This window comes from Chelonia mydas, chromosome 26, assembly GCF_015237465.2.
Source record: "Chelonia mydas isolate rCheMyd1 chromosome 26, rCheMyd1.pri.v2, whole genome shotgun sequence".
In the NCBI taxonomy this organism is placed as follows: Eukaryota; Metazoa; Chordata; order Testudines; family Cheloniidae; genus Chelonia; species Chelonia mydas.
The window spans coordinates 2,040,419-2,056,681 of NC_057859.1; the positions used below are offsets into that span (position 1 = coordinate 2,040,419).

The following is a 16,263-nucleotide window of genomic DNA, read 5'->3' on the forward strand; positions in this document are numbered from 1 at the left end:
CTATTAATGGGGATTTGATGGGGGGGGTTACATCAGCAGTCCCCATTCGGAGCAGATCTGGTACTTCCCCACTCGGAGAGTCCCTGGCTCCCCCAGAAGCTGGACTGAGCCGAAGAGGAGAAAACTAGCCCCGGCCCCCTCCAGCCTCTGGAAGGCACTTTACATCTCACAGAGCTGGTGAAACCCTGGGCAGATCTGCTACCGCCTCTTTGAGGGTGAGCGTAGGAGCCATTGTCCCCTGAGCACCCAGTGGAGTTTGGTGGAACTAAGGTTCTTGGGAAGCCCGCGTTGGGGCAGGCACGCTCAGAATCCAAGATAAGTGTGTCCTTCTCCCATGCTCCCTCGGAGATGTCAGTGACTCTTCCCGTAATGCATGCTTGGCTGCTCCTTCCCCTGGGACTCAGGATGCAACACCAAGGAGCGGGTGTTTTTATATGGCCTGGGAATGTGGTTAGGCAGAGGCCGGGGCGCGGTTTCCAGCTCAGAGAAAGGAGAGGAGCAGCGGGAAAGACATTTGCAATGTTTTAGTCTTGCTAGAACACACAACTTGCAGCTGCTGGGGGCTTTGGCCTGGAATTCATTGTGTGCAGCTGGGCCCAGCACGGAGCTGGGCCCCTGTCACGCTACGCAGGGGAGATGCATGAGAACCCTCTGCCCTGGGGAGTCTCATGCATTCTCTGGAGAGAGAGCTGCAGCAAGGCCTGACCTAGCGTCCAGACGCACTCGAGCCTCTGGGAGGTCAGAGGCCACAATCGTGGGCCACAGAGGTGTTTGGGGCAAAAGGGGCTGTGGAGGGGGCTGCCTGAGGGGGGCACACACTGTCTCGAGGAGCTGGTCCCCTAGAAATCCCGGCCATGCTGTGCAGTGTCAGCTCCAGTGACTTCAGCGAAGGCGACAGGAGCAGTTTGTGGAAGCTGGCGTTTAACTCTTGCCTGCCTGTTCCTTGAACCAAGGCAGTGACATGCAGGTGCTCTGAGCCCTGCTGGCTGGGGGAGCAGCTTCCTGCCTTGGGGGCTGCTTTCAGAGCCTTCGCAGCGGGAGGCTGCGCAGTGGCCAACAGACGACGACGTTCATGAGGCAAGTCCGGTGACTCGGTGCGTGGATCCTCGGGCCAGGGAAGAGCCCCATGGACGTCCCTATGGCTCTGCGTCAGCGCAGGGGCTTACCTGCAGAGTTACCTGCTGGATCTGGGCTGAAATCACTGCTGGTCTGCATGACTCACCAGCCGCAGCAATGCTCCCTGTCTCCCGCTCCACCGCCCAGTCTCCACCAGCTCAAAAGGCAATCCAGGTGTGCGCAGGAAAGTGGCCAGTGGCTCTCATCCCACAGCCTGGTTGCGCTGTTGCCTGATGCAGCAGTGCTCTGAAGAAGCGCTTCTCTCCAGAGCTGCATGCCTCCTTCGTCAGTGAGCCGCAGAACCCAGTCGTGTGGGAACAGAGCTGTGGAGGGTTACAGGCTGGGAGGGCTCACCTGTCCGCGAGATGATCTCTGGGGCACAGCGTCTGCGGAATGGGCCGGTACGGACCATCGTGCGCCATGCTTCTGTCCCATCTCCTCCTTCATTTTCTTTTCCAGAAAGGGACTACAGCAGCCTGTGTGACAAGCAGCCCATCGGCAGGCTGCTCTTCCGCCAGTTCTGTGAGAGGCGGCCGGAGCTGCAGCGCTGCATCCACTTCCTGGATGCTGTGGTAAGAGCCCCGCTAGTCGCCAGCAGCCCGGGGACTTTGGTGCTCCTGGGGTCGGTGCAGTTTGAAGCCAGGGCACCCTGCTGGTGTTCTGGCCTAGGTTAGGTTTTGGGAGGATCGCGGCAGGAGGGATGTCTGTCTTGTATGGATTGCAGGGGGGATGACACTGTAATATATGGAGTGTAGGGAGTCCTGGGTTTGCTCTGTCGGTGGACGAGACAGGATGCAGCAAATGGAAAGCAATGGGATTCCAAAGGGAAGGGGAAAGTGGACGTAGGGGTGTGCTAGATGGGGGGTGTGGTGCGGGCCCCGGAGCTGTGGGAATTCCCATGTAGCATTGGCTCTGCCAATAACGGATCTGTCTGGGGGCTGGAAGTCTCTCGGGAACATGTGCAGTGAAACCAAAAACCCACCCTGCACTGCGCACATAGCTCCTGATTGGAACAGTCCTCTGGAAACGTCCCACACTGCTTCCCGGGGACTGGCAGTTGCTCTTAAAGCCTCCGAGGGATGTAAGATCGAACAAGGATCTTTTGCACCATCCTACTGAATTCTGCAGCAGAGCTGTGAGGGCCCAGTGGGGCAGGACTTTGGGACGACGCATGTGCTTCAGTTAGACACGTATGGTTGAACTGGGGCCATAGAGAATATCTCTGCCATTGAATTCTGTAGGAGGGTTCAAAGCTTCTCTCTGGCTCTTCAAATGGCTTTGTAAATACCAGCCTACAGAGGTGTGATTTCCTATGGCATTCACTAGGATGTTTCCATGAGGGAGAAAAGGTCACTCGCCTTCCGTCTACGTTCTTTCCCCGTTGTTGACTTGTTAGGTGGTCGTGATAGACAGGTGGCTTCTTAGATGCCGGAGAAAATGAAATTGCTAAAGTGCACCCCTAGCACCAGTGCTGTGCGGGCAGTACATTTCACAGCCCTTTCTAAGGCAACCGTGCAAAAATTCCATCCTGATAACGTGTAACTTCAGTCAGGCCTTCTAGTGAAATAATATCTTTGTGTTCTCAAGGGCTTTTTGGTTTTCCCCTTGAAGGTTTCCTGGTTCTGGAAGCATGGTCTGTCCAGTAGGGCTTGGTTTCACTCTGGGTCACACCAGAGGATTTGGGCTTTTTTCACTAGCTAACTTGAAGTTCTGATCTGAAATCCGTGTGCATCTGCTGTTACTCTCCTGATGCCAGGAGGCAATTTTAGATGCTGTTTAATAGAAAACGTAAGCCTCCTAGAATGATCTGTGTTTCCCATTACCAAATTGTTTATGTAACTGAGGGAGCTTTTGCCCTTCAGACTGAGAGGAGCTTGCTGAGTCCCATTTGGTTTGGGTCAGGGGAAAATCTCGCTCTGTGTTGAAGGAAGCAGCCAGTCCTGCCAGCAATTCAAGCTGGTGTACGAAAACTTAAGCATTTTTCTTTTTTTGCATAGTCTTGATGCATCTGAGCGGCAGAAAGGCCGATCCAGTCATATGGGTGTTTAATGGGAAACACATGCCTGAAAAACAACCCTGGGTTTGTGTGAGGTTCTTTGAGCTTATGGAAGATTTAATAATTTAAAAAAAAAAATAATAAAAAAAAATTTCTTGCCCATCTGAGTCAATTAAATAGAACTCTTCCAACCAAAGTTGGTCTGGTGGTTGCTGTAAGTGCAGGTATGTAACAAAGCCACAGGCTGTCTGTACCTTCTGGGACTCTTCCATGTCTCCAGATACAAACCCTTTTGTCTCCAGCTAGTAAAATTCTGCAGGATGTTCCAGCTCCTCCTTCCACCACTGTCCTTCCCTTTAATCCCCTCCTGCCTCTCTTGTGGGCTGAAAGAGCAACGCTGCACTTCCTCCTGACCAGCCTCACGCGTATGTGCACCGCCTTCCACAGCTAGCGTCTGCCCTAGCCCCTCATTCGTTGCGATTCAAGGTGTTGATTTCGATTTTGCAACGTGAAGCATGTAGCTTCTGATGTTTCAATAAAATTTCCCATCCAAATTTCACCCGGAAAAATGGGGAGAACGTTTTTACTGAAGCCTTGGTGAAATTTGTCCCTGTTCTTGACTCAGCTGTGATGTCAGTCTCTAAAGCTCCAGACTGTTTGAGTCTGGGCTGCTTTAGAAGCAGTCTCTCCTCTTTCACACCGCGAGCAGTCCCTGCATTCCCACACCAGCAGCTGACAACGGTTAAGCATCACTGTGCACCAGGGCGATCGCCACGTTATCAGACCGTTCTCTTGCATACCTGGAGAGGAAAAATGTCCCTGCGCTATCATGCTGGAGAACTAGGTCTCTAGGCTAAGGCACAAGCCTCTGCCTTGGTTCTAATGCACACTGTAACCACTTAGCTATGGACAGGGAAGGGCCCTCTGCTTGGGGAGTCCATCTCCCACACAGCTGATAGAATGGGGGTCTTGTAGGGCACTGTAGGCAGGTCATATATTGCTTTACGCTGTTATCTGAGCTGGCAGAGTGGGGAACGCTTGGCTCAGTTAGCAGGTAGCGTCCCTTTGAGGCTCATGTGAGATCACTCTGAGTCTGGGCGCACTGTAGAAACTGAACTGGAGAAGTTTCACAGTCTCTGGCCTGCCCTGTCCATTCTCTGTGGATTGGGAGAGACAGTCCCTGGAATAACTCCAGGCTGGTTCAGGATTCCAATCCTGGCTCTGGAATCTCCTCCTGAACTTGGGAGCTCTGCCTTGGAATGGCTGCATCCGGATACCCCTGGTCTCTGGCTCTCTGACCCTGATCTGGCGGGCGTTGGTGGGTGGGCTACAGTTCTCTGACGTCAGGTGGGTTCTGAGTCCTGTGTGCTCTCTCCCAGCTGCTGTTTGGTGCAATCATGAGGTCAGATTCGGTTTGGCACGGCCCAGGGGGAAGGCAGCTTTGAGCACAGCATCACAGAGATGCCCCCTATGCTTCTGCACTTGGGAAAATTCTCTTCTGGCCTCTTCCTGGGCCTGGTGTGCTGCCAGAGCAGTGTCTAAGGCCGGGTTGGGGCAGAGCGTCTCCATTGGCCTGAGCGTCTGCGCATACGCTGGTCTCATTTCGCTTGGAAATGTCCCTGCCTGGCCCTGGCAGCAATTTGCAAAGGGCGTGTGGCTTCCTGGCTGGGATTACGGGCACCCCAGCCCTTTGCAGTGTGCATGTCATTGTTCAGGCCGCGCTCAAGGCCCTCCGGGCATGTTGGAAATTACAGAGAAGCTAATGACCGCGGCAACTGCTAACAGCTCCGTAAAGCCTCCCCAATGCCCTTCTTGTCTGTGAGAAGCCTGCGAACAGGGGCTAACCCCTCCGCACAGCTGTGGGTTTTCTCTTCCTGGCAGGGCTCCAGGTCTGTGCTGCTGTTGCATACCTCCCAAGCCAGGCAGCCTGGCATCATACCAGGGGCGGTGTGGCTCTGCGTGCATGGAGTTCTGTCGTGAGTCCCGGGAGGGTACTCAGCCCGCCGTCTCCGTGCTGACGGTCTCAGTAAAGAAACCAGTTTCCAGTCTCGAGTAGTGTTTGTGATGCGGTGGGGCCCCGTTGTGCCGGGGAGCGGCGAACACAGGCAGTTCCTGCCCTACAGCGCCTACAATCTAACCAGGTGACGAGGGACCACGGGGGGAGCCCGAGGTGACACGGAGGTGGGTGCTGTCGGTGTCACGGGCAGCAGATCCAGCTCAGCAGTTGCCTAGCCATTGTCGAGTGTGGTGTAGGCCTCATGGCTGTAAGGAGGGATTGGGCCAGCAGTGATTACTCCAGAGAAGCCAGGTGAGCAAGGCAGTGCGTTAAAGACACTGGTTAGGCTGTCCCCCACTCACACCTACCTGCCTTTTGGTTTCTCCTTCCAGTCGTTCAAGAACAAATTTTTTTTTTTTTTTTTTTAAGTCCTTGCTGGTGGGTTTCAAGTGACCCCCATGACGGTCGGGGGTGGTGTAAAGTCCCGCCTGGCTTACAAGGTCTCCGTCAAGTTGGAAGAGAGTAACTCTGCCAGTGCGTTGCACCCATTGGGTGGAAGAGACAGGTGGGCGGAAAAATTGCAACCCCAAGTCCCAGCCCAGCACGGAGGCGGTGGGGATGTGGGGCAGCGCCGGGGGGGTTTTAATGCCCGGTGTGTGTAGTTTGCTTCCTCTACTGGTGGACTCACAATTGTGGGGGCTCTGTTAAAACGTGCATGGTGCACTGGGGTAAACTCAGGTCCACTTAAAAGCCAGTTTAGTGAAACCTGGGCGAGCCCCAGTGTAGACACACTGATATTCACTTAAAACTGGGTATTTCAGTTTAGCTTGTGCCTGGAAATTTACCACTTCAGGCTAACTTGTTGAAAGCAGGATTAAATTAACATTTTGGTCCACACAGGGTTTGGCACCGGATTCCCTTGCTCGGCTTGCAGCCGTTCTGTGAGGTAACCCTGAGCAGCTGTGTGTGTCGCCCAGGCCTGGGTTGGGTTTCTGAGCCCCTCTTCCTGGCCCCAAGGTAGAGGCTGGACTCTCCCGCAGCAGCATTCGAGCTAGTGCAGTCGGTTTAGTTGCTGAGGAAAGTTTCACGTGAGGCTATTCTCCAAAATGTGCTTCGGAGCCCTGATGAAATGGGTTTGGTCTAGCCACGAAACTGCTCTTCCAGCTGTCTGTCCACATGCTCCCCTCTCGGCACTGACAGTCCGGCTGGAATACAGGCTCTGCAGCCCGATTCTGCCCCTGTGGGGCCTGTGCAGCCCCATTGTCTTTGCTCTGGTCAAAGACCAGGCACCCCTGGTTTTCAAACTGGTCAGGATCCACAGCAGTTGCCGAGGGCCTGACCTAGCCTGGCCGGCAGAGCCTCTGTTGCTGGTGGTGTTGAGTGGGGTGGAAGGAGCCTGTCAGATCCCCAGGGATGTGGGGATCAGGGAAGCGTTTTCACTCCCAGCTCGCTCCTTGCACAGGTAGAGGGGTGAGGTTTCACCTGCCTTGGAAGGCAACAGGGATTGGGCACTACGGGATGCTCCAGTGATCTAGCTTGACGTATTGCAAAGGGGAAAAGACGTGCCATGTGTAACACTGCAGTGTGCATGAGGCTGTCCTGTGGAAATGCTGCAGGACAGGGCCTGCGCCTGCCCGGTGCTGCATGCGGGGTCCTGGTCCCAGGGGCGTGCCTCTCTTCTTTCTGAAGGAAAGAGAAACTGCAGTGCTTTGGTCTCCTCCAGTCCCTCCAGCGTGCTGCCATCCGGCTCCAATTGTGAGCGACCCCCACAGCCCCTTTGCACGGCGGGCTGGTGGCACTCACGCTGGCAGAGCTGGCTTGTCGTGTTGTGACATCTCCCCGTGACATCCACCCTGCAGGGCGGGCCCCTGGGACTTGCTCCGGGATTACTAGCAGTCTCTGCGCACATCCTTGCCGGGTGCCAATGGGCTGGTGCCTCTTCACGGAGTGTGTTTTTCTTGGCACGTTGGCTCACGGAGGCTGCATGCCTGGGGGCCCTTGCAGGCTGTGCTGGCTTGTTGCTGGTGCTGGGGTTTGTTGCCTCTTTAGGAGGCTGGCTGCACGTAGGGAGGGGAGGGAAATCGCCTGGGGCCATGAGGAGGCCCACGAGGAGTGCCACGCCTGCAGTGCACCGGGTCACATGTGGCACTGATGCCAGAGAGTTGCTGAACTTGCTTTCTGTCCACAGATGAATCGCTGACCTTGCGGGTTGTCCTCCCCCGGGGGGTGGAGGGGTCCTAGTGGATTAAAGCAGTGGAGGCTGGGAGTCAGGACTCCTGGGTTCTGTCCCTAGCTCTGGGAAGGGAATGGAGTCTAGTGGGTTAGAGCGGAGAGGAAGGGGGCTGGATGCTGTCCCCAGCTGTAGGAGCAGACATGGGGTCTAGCAGGTTAGAGCAGGAGGCGGGGAGTCCAGACTCTTGGGTTCTATTTCCTGCTCTGGGAGGAAATGTGGCCCTGTGGCTAGTGCAAGTGTGAAGCCACTGGGTTTTATTTTAGACTCTGCCGCTCACTGAGTGATCTTGGGTCCTGTCACTTAACCAATCAGTGTCTCAGTTCCCCATCTGTAAAGTGGGGCTATGGACAGCACCTTGGGTCGTGGGGGCTCTAACTGCCAACTGCTCTTGCTGTATCCTGTTTCGGCAAAGTGGACTGGTAACAGCTTGGTCCCTTTACAGCCCCCTCCCTTTCCCTAGCTTCTCGGGGCCTCAGTGGTCCTGCCGGAGCTGCCCTGCAAGGAGACCCCCCAGCCAGCGCTGTAGTTCAGGGCTGGCTCGGAGAGGCTTACTCAGCTCCTCATGGGACATTCCAGCCTGTTTGTTTCTCATGGCTGTCATCCAGTGGTCTTTTTATTAAGGAAAACACAGATGTCACTTGAGCCTTGAGAATGAGGGCGACCCGTGAGCCATCCCCGCTATGCTGGCCCTCCAGAGCCTATTTCCGTCCTTCCTGTTTAAGGCGGCCGAAGCCTGGGACAGTTTTGAGAGCACCTGCTCCGTTTTATTCCCCTGGTTGGCTCTCTTCCCAGCCCCCCTTTATTAGGGGACCGGGTGCTTAGCCAGCTTCACACCTGACTCTGCTGCACTATGGGAGAGGTGAGTTCTGACCGAACCCTTCGCCCGCGGCTCATCCCTGCCTCTGGGGGTCATTCCTGTGTCCTCCGTCTCCTAGCGCCCGGCCGAGTTCCCAAAACACTGGCCGAGGGAGCAGCAGGTCAGATTTTAATAGCCGCAGAGCGTGGCTCTTGGAGGAAGGCAAACCGCCAACACCCAATGGGGAGGCGTGGGTGGGGAGGTGGAAATCAGGGAGGAATGCCAGGAGGGGCTTGCAGGGGCCCCATGCCGACAAGAGCAAAGTGGGAAGGAGACACCAGGGAGGTTGTCCGGGCGCTTGGCCCAGGGTAGGTTTTTCCTGGTGCGGTTGGCTTTTTAATGAGGGTTTGGCCAAAAGTCCTGGCTGCTCCTGTGTCTGGGAGCTCATCCCCTGCTCTCTGGCGGTTCAGGCCCTGCAGGCCCGTTAGTGTTGGCGTTAGCGCCAGGTGGGCCACCGGAAGAACGAGCGGCTCTCGGGCGGAGTTGGCAGAGTCCGTTGCTGCCTAACAAGCACCGTCGTGGGGGTGACCGGGTTGTTTGAGCCCTGGGGGGGTCCATGCCCGCTTGCCGGGGGGAGCCGAGCAAAGCCAGGTCTCCCCTGCTCCTCTGCTTGGAGCTGTGTCTAGGAGGCCTAGCAGCAAGTGCTTAGCAGAGCCCTGGGGTCCCCGAACATGGGTGAATCCCCCCGAGCAATGTGTCATGTTAGCTCTCCCCAAGGCAGTGTGCGAATCCAGGCTGTTCCGGCCGGTGGCTCCCCCGCCTTCGCAGTTGCTTGTTGTTTGGTTATAAATGGCTCCCACTGTCCGCACAGCTGTTCCTTTTGTTGGGCTGGTGGGTGGGAACATTTGGCTGTACACCCCCCGCCACGCTGGCTTCCTGCCTATCCCGGGAGCCGTACTGCAGGGAGGGGATGGTTAGCCCAGTGCCGGTCACCCTGAGCGTGGAGCAGAAACCCACGAGCATCTACACTCGCCGACAATAATGTCACGCAGGTAAATGCAGTCAGGCCCTGTAGGGGTGCCCAGGTCGCCTGGGAGCCGTCCGGGGCACCAGCCATGATGCCATGGCAAGCAAATAGGTGCTGATCCCATGAGCTGCAGCCTGAGCCCCAGTGGTGCCCAGCACAGGGGCTGGGTCTGTACCTGGGGAGTGTGAGCGCCGCACAGAGCCTGTCCCAAGACCATGGCAGGCAGGCCTGAGCTGGCAAGGGGTATCGTGGCCAGACAAGGGGGAGAGCGTCTCGGCAGAGCTCCAGCACAAAGGGCGAGAAAGGTCAGGTCAGGCCAGGCCTGGTGCTGAAATCCCTTCGCAGCCCGGTTCTGTAATGCTGCCGGCCACTTCAGCCATGGAGCCCGTGCCTGGTACCAGTGCCCCCTGAATCCAGGGCAGCGTGTGGCCCACAGGGTGGAGAGAGGCGAGGGCTGGCGCTGCGGGGTTTGGGAGGAGTCCCAGGCCATCCAGTCTGGTCTCCAAGGCCAGGTCCTGATGTAAGGGCTGGAGGGGGAACCGTGGCGCCTCCAAGCACTTGGCAGCGTTCCCTCTGTCAGGAGGCTCCCTGGCAGTGCCAGGCAGTGGGAGGCAGAGCTGTGGAACCAACCCGGTGTCTGCCTTGGTGGCACCCTCGCCCTTTGGTGTTGGTGCCATGGTGAAATGGCAGAGCCCTGCCTTGCCCATTGCTGGGGGGTGGGCCCTTGGGGCCGGCTTCACAGCTCTGGGCTGTGCCTGTTTGGGTCTGGGGTTTTGGTTTGAGCCAGGCAAACCCTGGTGTGGTTCCAGCCAAGGCTGGAGCGGTGCTGAAATGTACCAGGCCTTGCAGAACAATGACCGCTGGACCGTCCAGCCCGGCTCAGTCTGATGCCTCTTTCTGCCCCGCCCAGATCGATTACGAGCTCTCTCCGGATGAGCGGCGCAAGGAGATGGGCGACGAGATCATCCGAAGGTTCTTTAAAAGGGAGGTGAGTGTGTGCCCGGTCCCCCCGCCCCCCAGGGTGAGCACAAGGGGAAGGAGGCAGGCAGAGGCTGGCCAGAGGGAAGTGTGTCTCTGCCGAGCATCATGCGCTCTCTGTGAGGGGAGGGTGCCCCTTGCTGGCAGCATGGAGAAGATGCAGGTCTGCGTCCCTGCTGGAGAGTGGGGTCTCAGCTGCACTTTCTCTCACGCTGCCCTTGCTGGGCTAGACAAGGTGTGAGGAGCCTCGCTGTAAGGCCCTGGGCTGCCTGGGGCTGGGCAAGGCAGCTTGGTGTCTCCCATGATTCCTACCCAAGAATCAATCAGGTAGGTGGAAAATACCCAGGTGGGGAGCTGGCTGGGCTTGGGGACTTCAGCCAGGACTCAGACCTGCCGTGCTCTCCTTTTGCCTCAGTCTTCAGACTACATGCCGGAAATCAGCCAGGCCCTCATGAAGCAGTGCATGGAGAACCTGGAGAAAAGTGCCTGTAAAGACCTCTTCAGCAGCTGTCTGGCGTGAGTACTGGGCCTGGCCTTGAGCGGTGCTGTGCATGATATAGCGTGGCCATGATCCGCGGGGCTGGAGAGGGGTCCTCCAACGGGGCAGCCGGGAGAGCAGAGCTAACGTCCCCTTCTCTCCCCTAGGCCCATGCACGGGTACCTGAGCGGAGCGCCCTTCGCCGACTATCGGGAGAGCATGTACTTCGACCGGTTCCTGCAGTGGAAGTACTTGGAGAGGTGCGTGAGGGCTGCTGTCTCCGGGCTGCATTCGACTGAGCTGAGCTGGGATCTTACGGGCCTTAAACACGCCTCGCGGCTTTGTCGTTTCAGGCAGTCGGTGACCAAGGACACCTTCCGGCAGTACCGGATTCTGGGCAAGGGGGGCTTTGGAGAGGTAAGGCTGTGTCGCCGGAGAGGGGGGCTCAGGGGCTGGGCAAAGGCTGGTTTCCCTGAGGCGTGGCACAGGCTCTCTAGCCTTTGTGGAAAATAATCCCCTTTGATGGCAGCACCGGCCCGGCGGGCACTGGTGCCTGGGAGATGCTGCCAGCTGGTGAGGCCCTGGCCTCCAAGCACTGCTAGCCCCAGGAGCACTGGGCAGGGGCCTGTCTGCCAGGCTGAGGGGGCCTAGCCCAGAAACGAGGTGATTCAAGCTCTGAGAGGCCAGTATGTGGGCACAGCCCTGTGGTGAGGGGGATGGGCACAAGGGCGTTGTCTGTCCCTGTCCACCCCGGGGGAGTCTGGGGCTAGCCGATGGAAACGTGCAGCTGGGCCCTGCTGGCTGGCCCTTGGGCTGGCTTTGTGTGGCCAGGGGGCTGCTTGGGGCTGGCTGAGTTGAGTGGCCTGCACTTGGCGCATTGCCCCAGACGCAGAGGAACTTTGTAAAGACAATTGGAGCAGATAAGTCAGTTTACTGCCGGCCAGGAAACCCCACGATCCCCTGGGGGAAGGCCTCTTGCCTTTCGCCCAGATGGGATCAGGAAGCTGAGTTGTTGCCCGAGAATCTGTTCTCCTGGTGGCTCTGGACAGAGACGTGGCTTTGGTCGGGCCTGGAAGGATAATGCCAGGCCCTTGGCCCAGGGGTCTCCTTCAGCTAGTCCAGTCCCATCTCCCAAGCAGCAGGCACTGCCCTTCCCGGCCTCCTCACGCTGCGCTGTGTCTGTGCTCCAGGTCTGCGCCTGCCAGGTACGAGCAACAGGCAAGATGTACGCCTGCAAGAAGCTGGAGAAGAAGCGGATCAAGAAGCGGAAAGGGGAGGCCATGGCCCTGAACGAGAAGCAGATCCTGGAGAAAGTGAACAGCAGGTTTGTGGTGAGTGTCGCTCTCCCGAGAGCTGGGCTCCCAGCCCCTCCTGGTGCTGCTGCTTCCTGCCTCCTCTGGCTCCGGGACGGTTCGGGAGCCCTCCTCCCTGGAGCTGGCCATCAGGGGGACCCCGCTGGGTGTCAGTGGGATGGAGACGCCCCCACTCTTCGTCACGTGGGTTGGGACTGGCGGTGTTTGTAAAGGGGTGGCTGGGTTTGAAGTGAAGCACACAGAAGGGGGGTGCCATGGGGACCCAGCTGGCATGCACTCTGTGCCCTCCGGTCCATACAACCCAGCGACTGCCCCCACCCGTAACCCCGATGCTGCCATGGTGACAGGCAGCTGTTGGAGCCCTGCCTGTGGCAAGGGTGCCAGCTCTGACGCTGCCCGGCGGGGGCGGGGCGTTCTCGCAGGTCAGCCTGGCCTACGCCTACGAGACGAAGGACGCGCTCTGCCTGGTGCTGACCATCATGAACGGGGGTGACCTCAAGTTCCACATCTACAACATGGGCAACCCCGGCTTTGAGGACGAACGCGTCGTCTTCTACGCGGCCGAGATCTGCTGCGGGCTGCAGCACCTGCACCAGGAGGGCATTGTCTACAGGTGAGCGGGCCTGGGGCAGGGGGCCTGACTCGGGCCGGCCATGGCTCCCCGCGAGAGCTGCTGGGAAAGAGCTATGCAGCGGCAGTGCCCGTCTCCAGGCAGCAGACTGGCAGTGCCCAGGCTGTGGGGTCAGGAGCATGCCCTGTCCCGCTACTGAGCACTTGCTCCGCCAGGGAGGAGATGGTCCCCGAGTCAGTCCCTCTCTCTCTCCCTGTGCCAGGGGCTGGGCAGGATCTCTCCCTGCAGGGCCCCTCCTGATCAGCTGGGCACTCACGGAGTTCTGCGTGCTGGCCCCGGGCCTCCCCTTCCCTGCGCTGCTCTGTGCCTGTCCTTTCAGGCTCTGCCCGCTGTCAGGTCACAGCTTTCCCCAGGCCTTGGGGCTGTGCTCCTGGCACGAGATGCTGGGCCATGCCCTCCCTCTTCTCTGACTAGGATCTAGCCCATCCGCACAGCCTGGGACGTGAGACCCAGCTCCCACGAGTTAGTGGCACCAAGCTGGCCAGCAGCGTCCGAGTGGCTCTCTGGGTCCCCCAGTGTTCTCAGCTGAGCCAACGAGCCCCAGCTGGCATGCACTGCACGTGCGAATGGAGCCGTGCCTGGGCTGCCCCGGTTGTCTCGTTCTGAGCTGGGCCTGTCTCTCCTCCCCAGGGATCTGAAGCCAGAGAACATCCTGCTGGATGATGATGGTGAGTGGGGAACGTCTGGGGGGAGCTGCCAGGGTTTACACGGCCCCTTCCCAGGCTGGTGGGAGCGTGAGCCCAGCTGGCCCCTCCTGGCCGTTCCTTGGCTCTGGCTCTCTTCACTGCGTCGGCTTGCACTGCGTATTCCACCCCGGCTGGCCCGCAGCCCTGAGCCGCCTCCGGGGCGGGGGACGGGCTCCCTCCTGCCCCGGCTGGTACGGCTCACCCCACAAGCTGGGAGTGGCAGTGCTGGCGTGGGCTCAGCAGAGCACTAGCTGGAGGCGGCCCCAGAGACAGCAGCCCCCGATCCACATTCATGTCAGAGTGAAGGGGGCAGACGGGCCTGCTGGGGGGAGCGGCTTCAGGCTCTAGGCGTCAGGCCTGAGATGCCCCCCTGGGAGCAGTGTCTGGGCCCACGTGGGGCGGGGGCAGTGACTCCCAGGTCAGACTAAAAGTGGAGGCTCTGTCTGCTCCGCACTAGGGGGTGCGGAGCTGGAATTCCCCACCCAGCCCCGTGCTGCTGCGCTCACCCATTTGCTGCATTTCGCTGTTGCTGGGGGTAGAGGTGGTGCCATGCTCTGGGATGGGAGGGGACGATCGTCGTGTTTAATCAAGCTGGCATCAAGCGCTCTGCCCCCTTCGGGAGAGACATCGCATGCATTGCTTTGCTCCTGAGGTCAGTGGCTCCCTCTGTTCCCCTCTGGGACTATCTTCCCGAAACCCATCTCCTTAGAATAGCCCAAGGAGCTGATGCCTCAGTCCCCGAAGGGCTGCCTGCTGAAGGGAGGCAGCAGGCCATGGAGCTGGGAACCCCGGATGGCGTGGGAGTGGTGGGCAGTCCCACCGCTGAGCCTTCTGATTTCCCTCCCGCGGCAGGACACATCCGGATCTCGGACCTGGGGCTGGCCATTAAGATTCCGGAGGGTGAGATGATCCGCGGCCGCGTCGGGACCGTCGGCTACATGGGTAGGTGTTGGAGCTGCCCGCGCCAGGGGTAGAGCGGGGGGTGACGGCTGGAAGCCAGAGCTCTGGGCCAGGTGCTGGTGTCAAGGGGGAAGCCACTAGGCAGGACGGCTGTGCTCTGTGACAGGGCCCTTCTCCCACCTGTGGGCAGCCTGGCCTCGGGGCCTGGCTGGGAGCCGGCGAGTGATTCCGAATGGGGTTTGTTTGAGGGCTGTCCCCTGCTCTCGCCCCGCCAGCTCCAGAGGTGATTAACAACGAGCGCTACACCTTTGGCCCGGACTGGTGGGGGCTGGGCTGCCTGATCTACGAGATGATCGAGGGGCAGTCGCCATTCCGCGCCCGCAAGGAGAGGGTGAAGCGGGAAGAGGTGGAGAAGCGGGTGCAGGAGGAGCAGGAGCTGTACTCCGACAAGTTCACCGAGAACACCCAGGCCATCTGCAAGATGGTGAGTTGGCAGCTGGAGCCGCCGTGCCCTGTGCCCCTCCCTCAAGGCCTGTCTGTCCGCAGCGGGGGCCGGCGCCCTGCAGCAGGGGTGTCCAGGCCTGCTCTGCTGGGGGCCCTGCCGGCAGGGCCAGATTTGTGAGTATGTGGCTCCTCCCTGACCCCAGGCGCCCGCTGTCTAGAGCCTGCTGCTGCTCTCAGCCGCAGACACTGCCCAGCTTCCAGCTCTGGTGAAGAGGGGAAGCGCTGAGAGGAAATCCCACGCCCCGAGACATGGCTCTGCTGACCCACCCCCCGGGGTAAACAGCGTTGGGTCGAATTCTTCCCTCGACCGGGCGGCCGCCTCTCGGGGAGGTGGGTTAGCTCCAGCTGCGGGAGGACGTCGCTGCCGCGTTCGATGTGTGGACACCGCCCCAGCCCCTCTGTGAATGGCGGGTGATGAGACTCTTGTCGGTGCAGCGTGAGCTCACCAGGCAGGGACTGTCTCACTGGGGCTCTGGGCTCATTGGGGCCTGGAGGTGCCACTGTCCGTACACAGGCTCCTCCCCAGCCCCCTGCCAGGCCGGGTGCCACCCCCAGTGCTCTCCTGTGCGCCAGGCTGTGGGGGCAGCCCCGGCCCGCTCTGTCTAGCCCGCTGCGCTGCGTTCAGTCCGCATCACCCCCCCGTGTGACCACGGGGCCTCGGTCCGTCTCCCCAGCTCCTGACCAAGGACCCGAAGCAGCGACTGGGCTGCGGGGAGGACGGGGCCGCCCAGGTGACCCAGCATCCATTCTTCAGGACCATCAACTTCAAGCGGCTGGAGGCCGGGGTCATAAAGCCATCGTTTGTGCCAGATGTAAGAGCCCAGGAGGGCCAGGGTGGGGGCAGAAGGGCGGGCAACATGGCACAGGCCAGGCATCGGCGGGGAGGGCCACGAGTCAGTGCTGGGCCAGTGGTGATGGGCTGATCCTCCTGTGGGTGCTCGTTGAGTCTGAGGGGGCTGCCTCCCCAGCCCAGGGGCCTCTAGCACCAGGGGAGTGGGCCCTGGAGCATGCTGGGGGCGGTCAGTCCCATGCCCCATGCTGAGCCCTCTCTGTGGGTCGTTCAGCTCTGGGGTATGGGCCCTGGGGCGGTCAGTCCCCTGACCCACGCTGAGCACTCTCCGTGGGCCCGGCACTTCCCTGGGGCGGTCAGTCCCCTGCCCTACGCTGAGCGCTCTCTCTGGGTCGTGCAGCACTGGGGTATGGGCCCTGGGGCGGTCAGTCCCCTGCCCCACGCTGAGCGCTCTCTGAGGGCCTGGCAGTGGCCTGGGACGGTCAGTCCCCTGCCCTACGCTGAGCACTCTCCATGGGCCCTGCAGCCTCGGGCCGTGTACTGCAAGGACGTGCTGGACATCGAGCAGTTCTCCACCGTCAAGGGCGTCAACCTGGACCAAACGGACAGTGACTTCTATGCCAAATTCGCCACGGGCAGCGTCTCCATCCCCTGGCAGAATGAGGTATGGGGGCGGGGGGAGGGATTCAGCCATAACGACCGAACTCCCCCCTCACCCCACTATGTGTCCCTGCAGACAGTGCCCCCATGGCTCTCTCTGGCACAGCAGCTGGCAAGGAGGGAGGCTGAGTCCATATTGCTGGCCAGGGGGCTCTGGCC

At 59.7% G+C, this 16,263-nt stretch overlaps 1 protein-coding gene across 4 annotated transcripts in view; it reads left to right on the forward strand.

Moving 5' to 3' along the window:
* The window catches only part of LOC102948318 (G protein-coupled receptor kinase 5), a 64,727-nt gene that overhangs the window by 42,613 nt on the left and 5,851 nt on the right, over positions 1-16,263 (forward strand). For 2 of the 4 annotated variants that reach the window (XM_043536513.1, XM_037886340.2), the window contains exons 3-14: positions 1,576-1,688; positions 10,075-10,152; positions 10,558-10,658; positions 10,788-10,880; positions 10,974-11,037; positions 11,811-11,951; positions 12,356-12,546; positions 13,195-13,232; positions 14,103-14,192; positions 14,426-14,634; positions 15,329-15,466; positions 15,971-16,108. In XM_043536513.1, coding sequence (XP_043392448.1) covers positions 1,576-1,688; positions 10,075-10,152; positions 10,558-10,658; positions 10,788-10,880; positions 10,974-11,037; positions 11,811-11,951; positions 12,356-12,546; positions 13,195-13,232; positions 14,103-14,192; positions 14,426-14,634; positions 15,329-15,466; positions 15,971-16,108 — 1,394 coding nt within the window. Of the gene's footprint in view, positions 1-1,575; positions 1,689-9,141; positions 9,190-10,074; positions 10,153-10,557; positions 10,659-10,787; positions 10,881-10,973; positions 11,038-11,810; positions 11,952-12,355; positions 12,547-13,194; positions 13,233-14,102; positions 14,193-14,425; positions 14,635-15,328; positions 15,467-15,970; positions 16,109-16,263 lie in introns of those variants that run through there. The other 2 variants (XM_043536515.1, XM_043536514.1) reach the window with 2 other exon arrangements.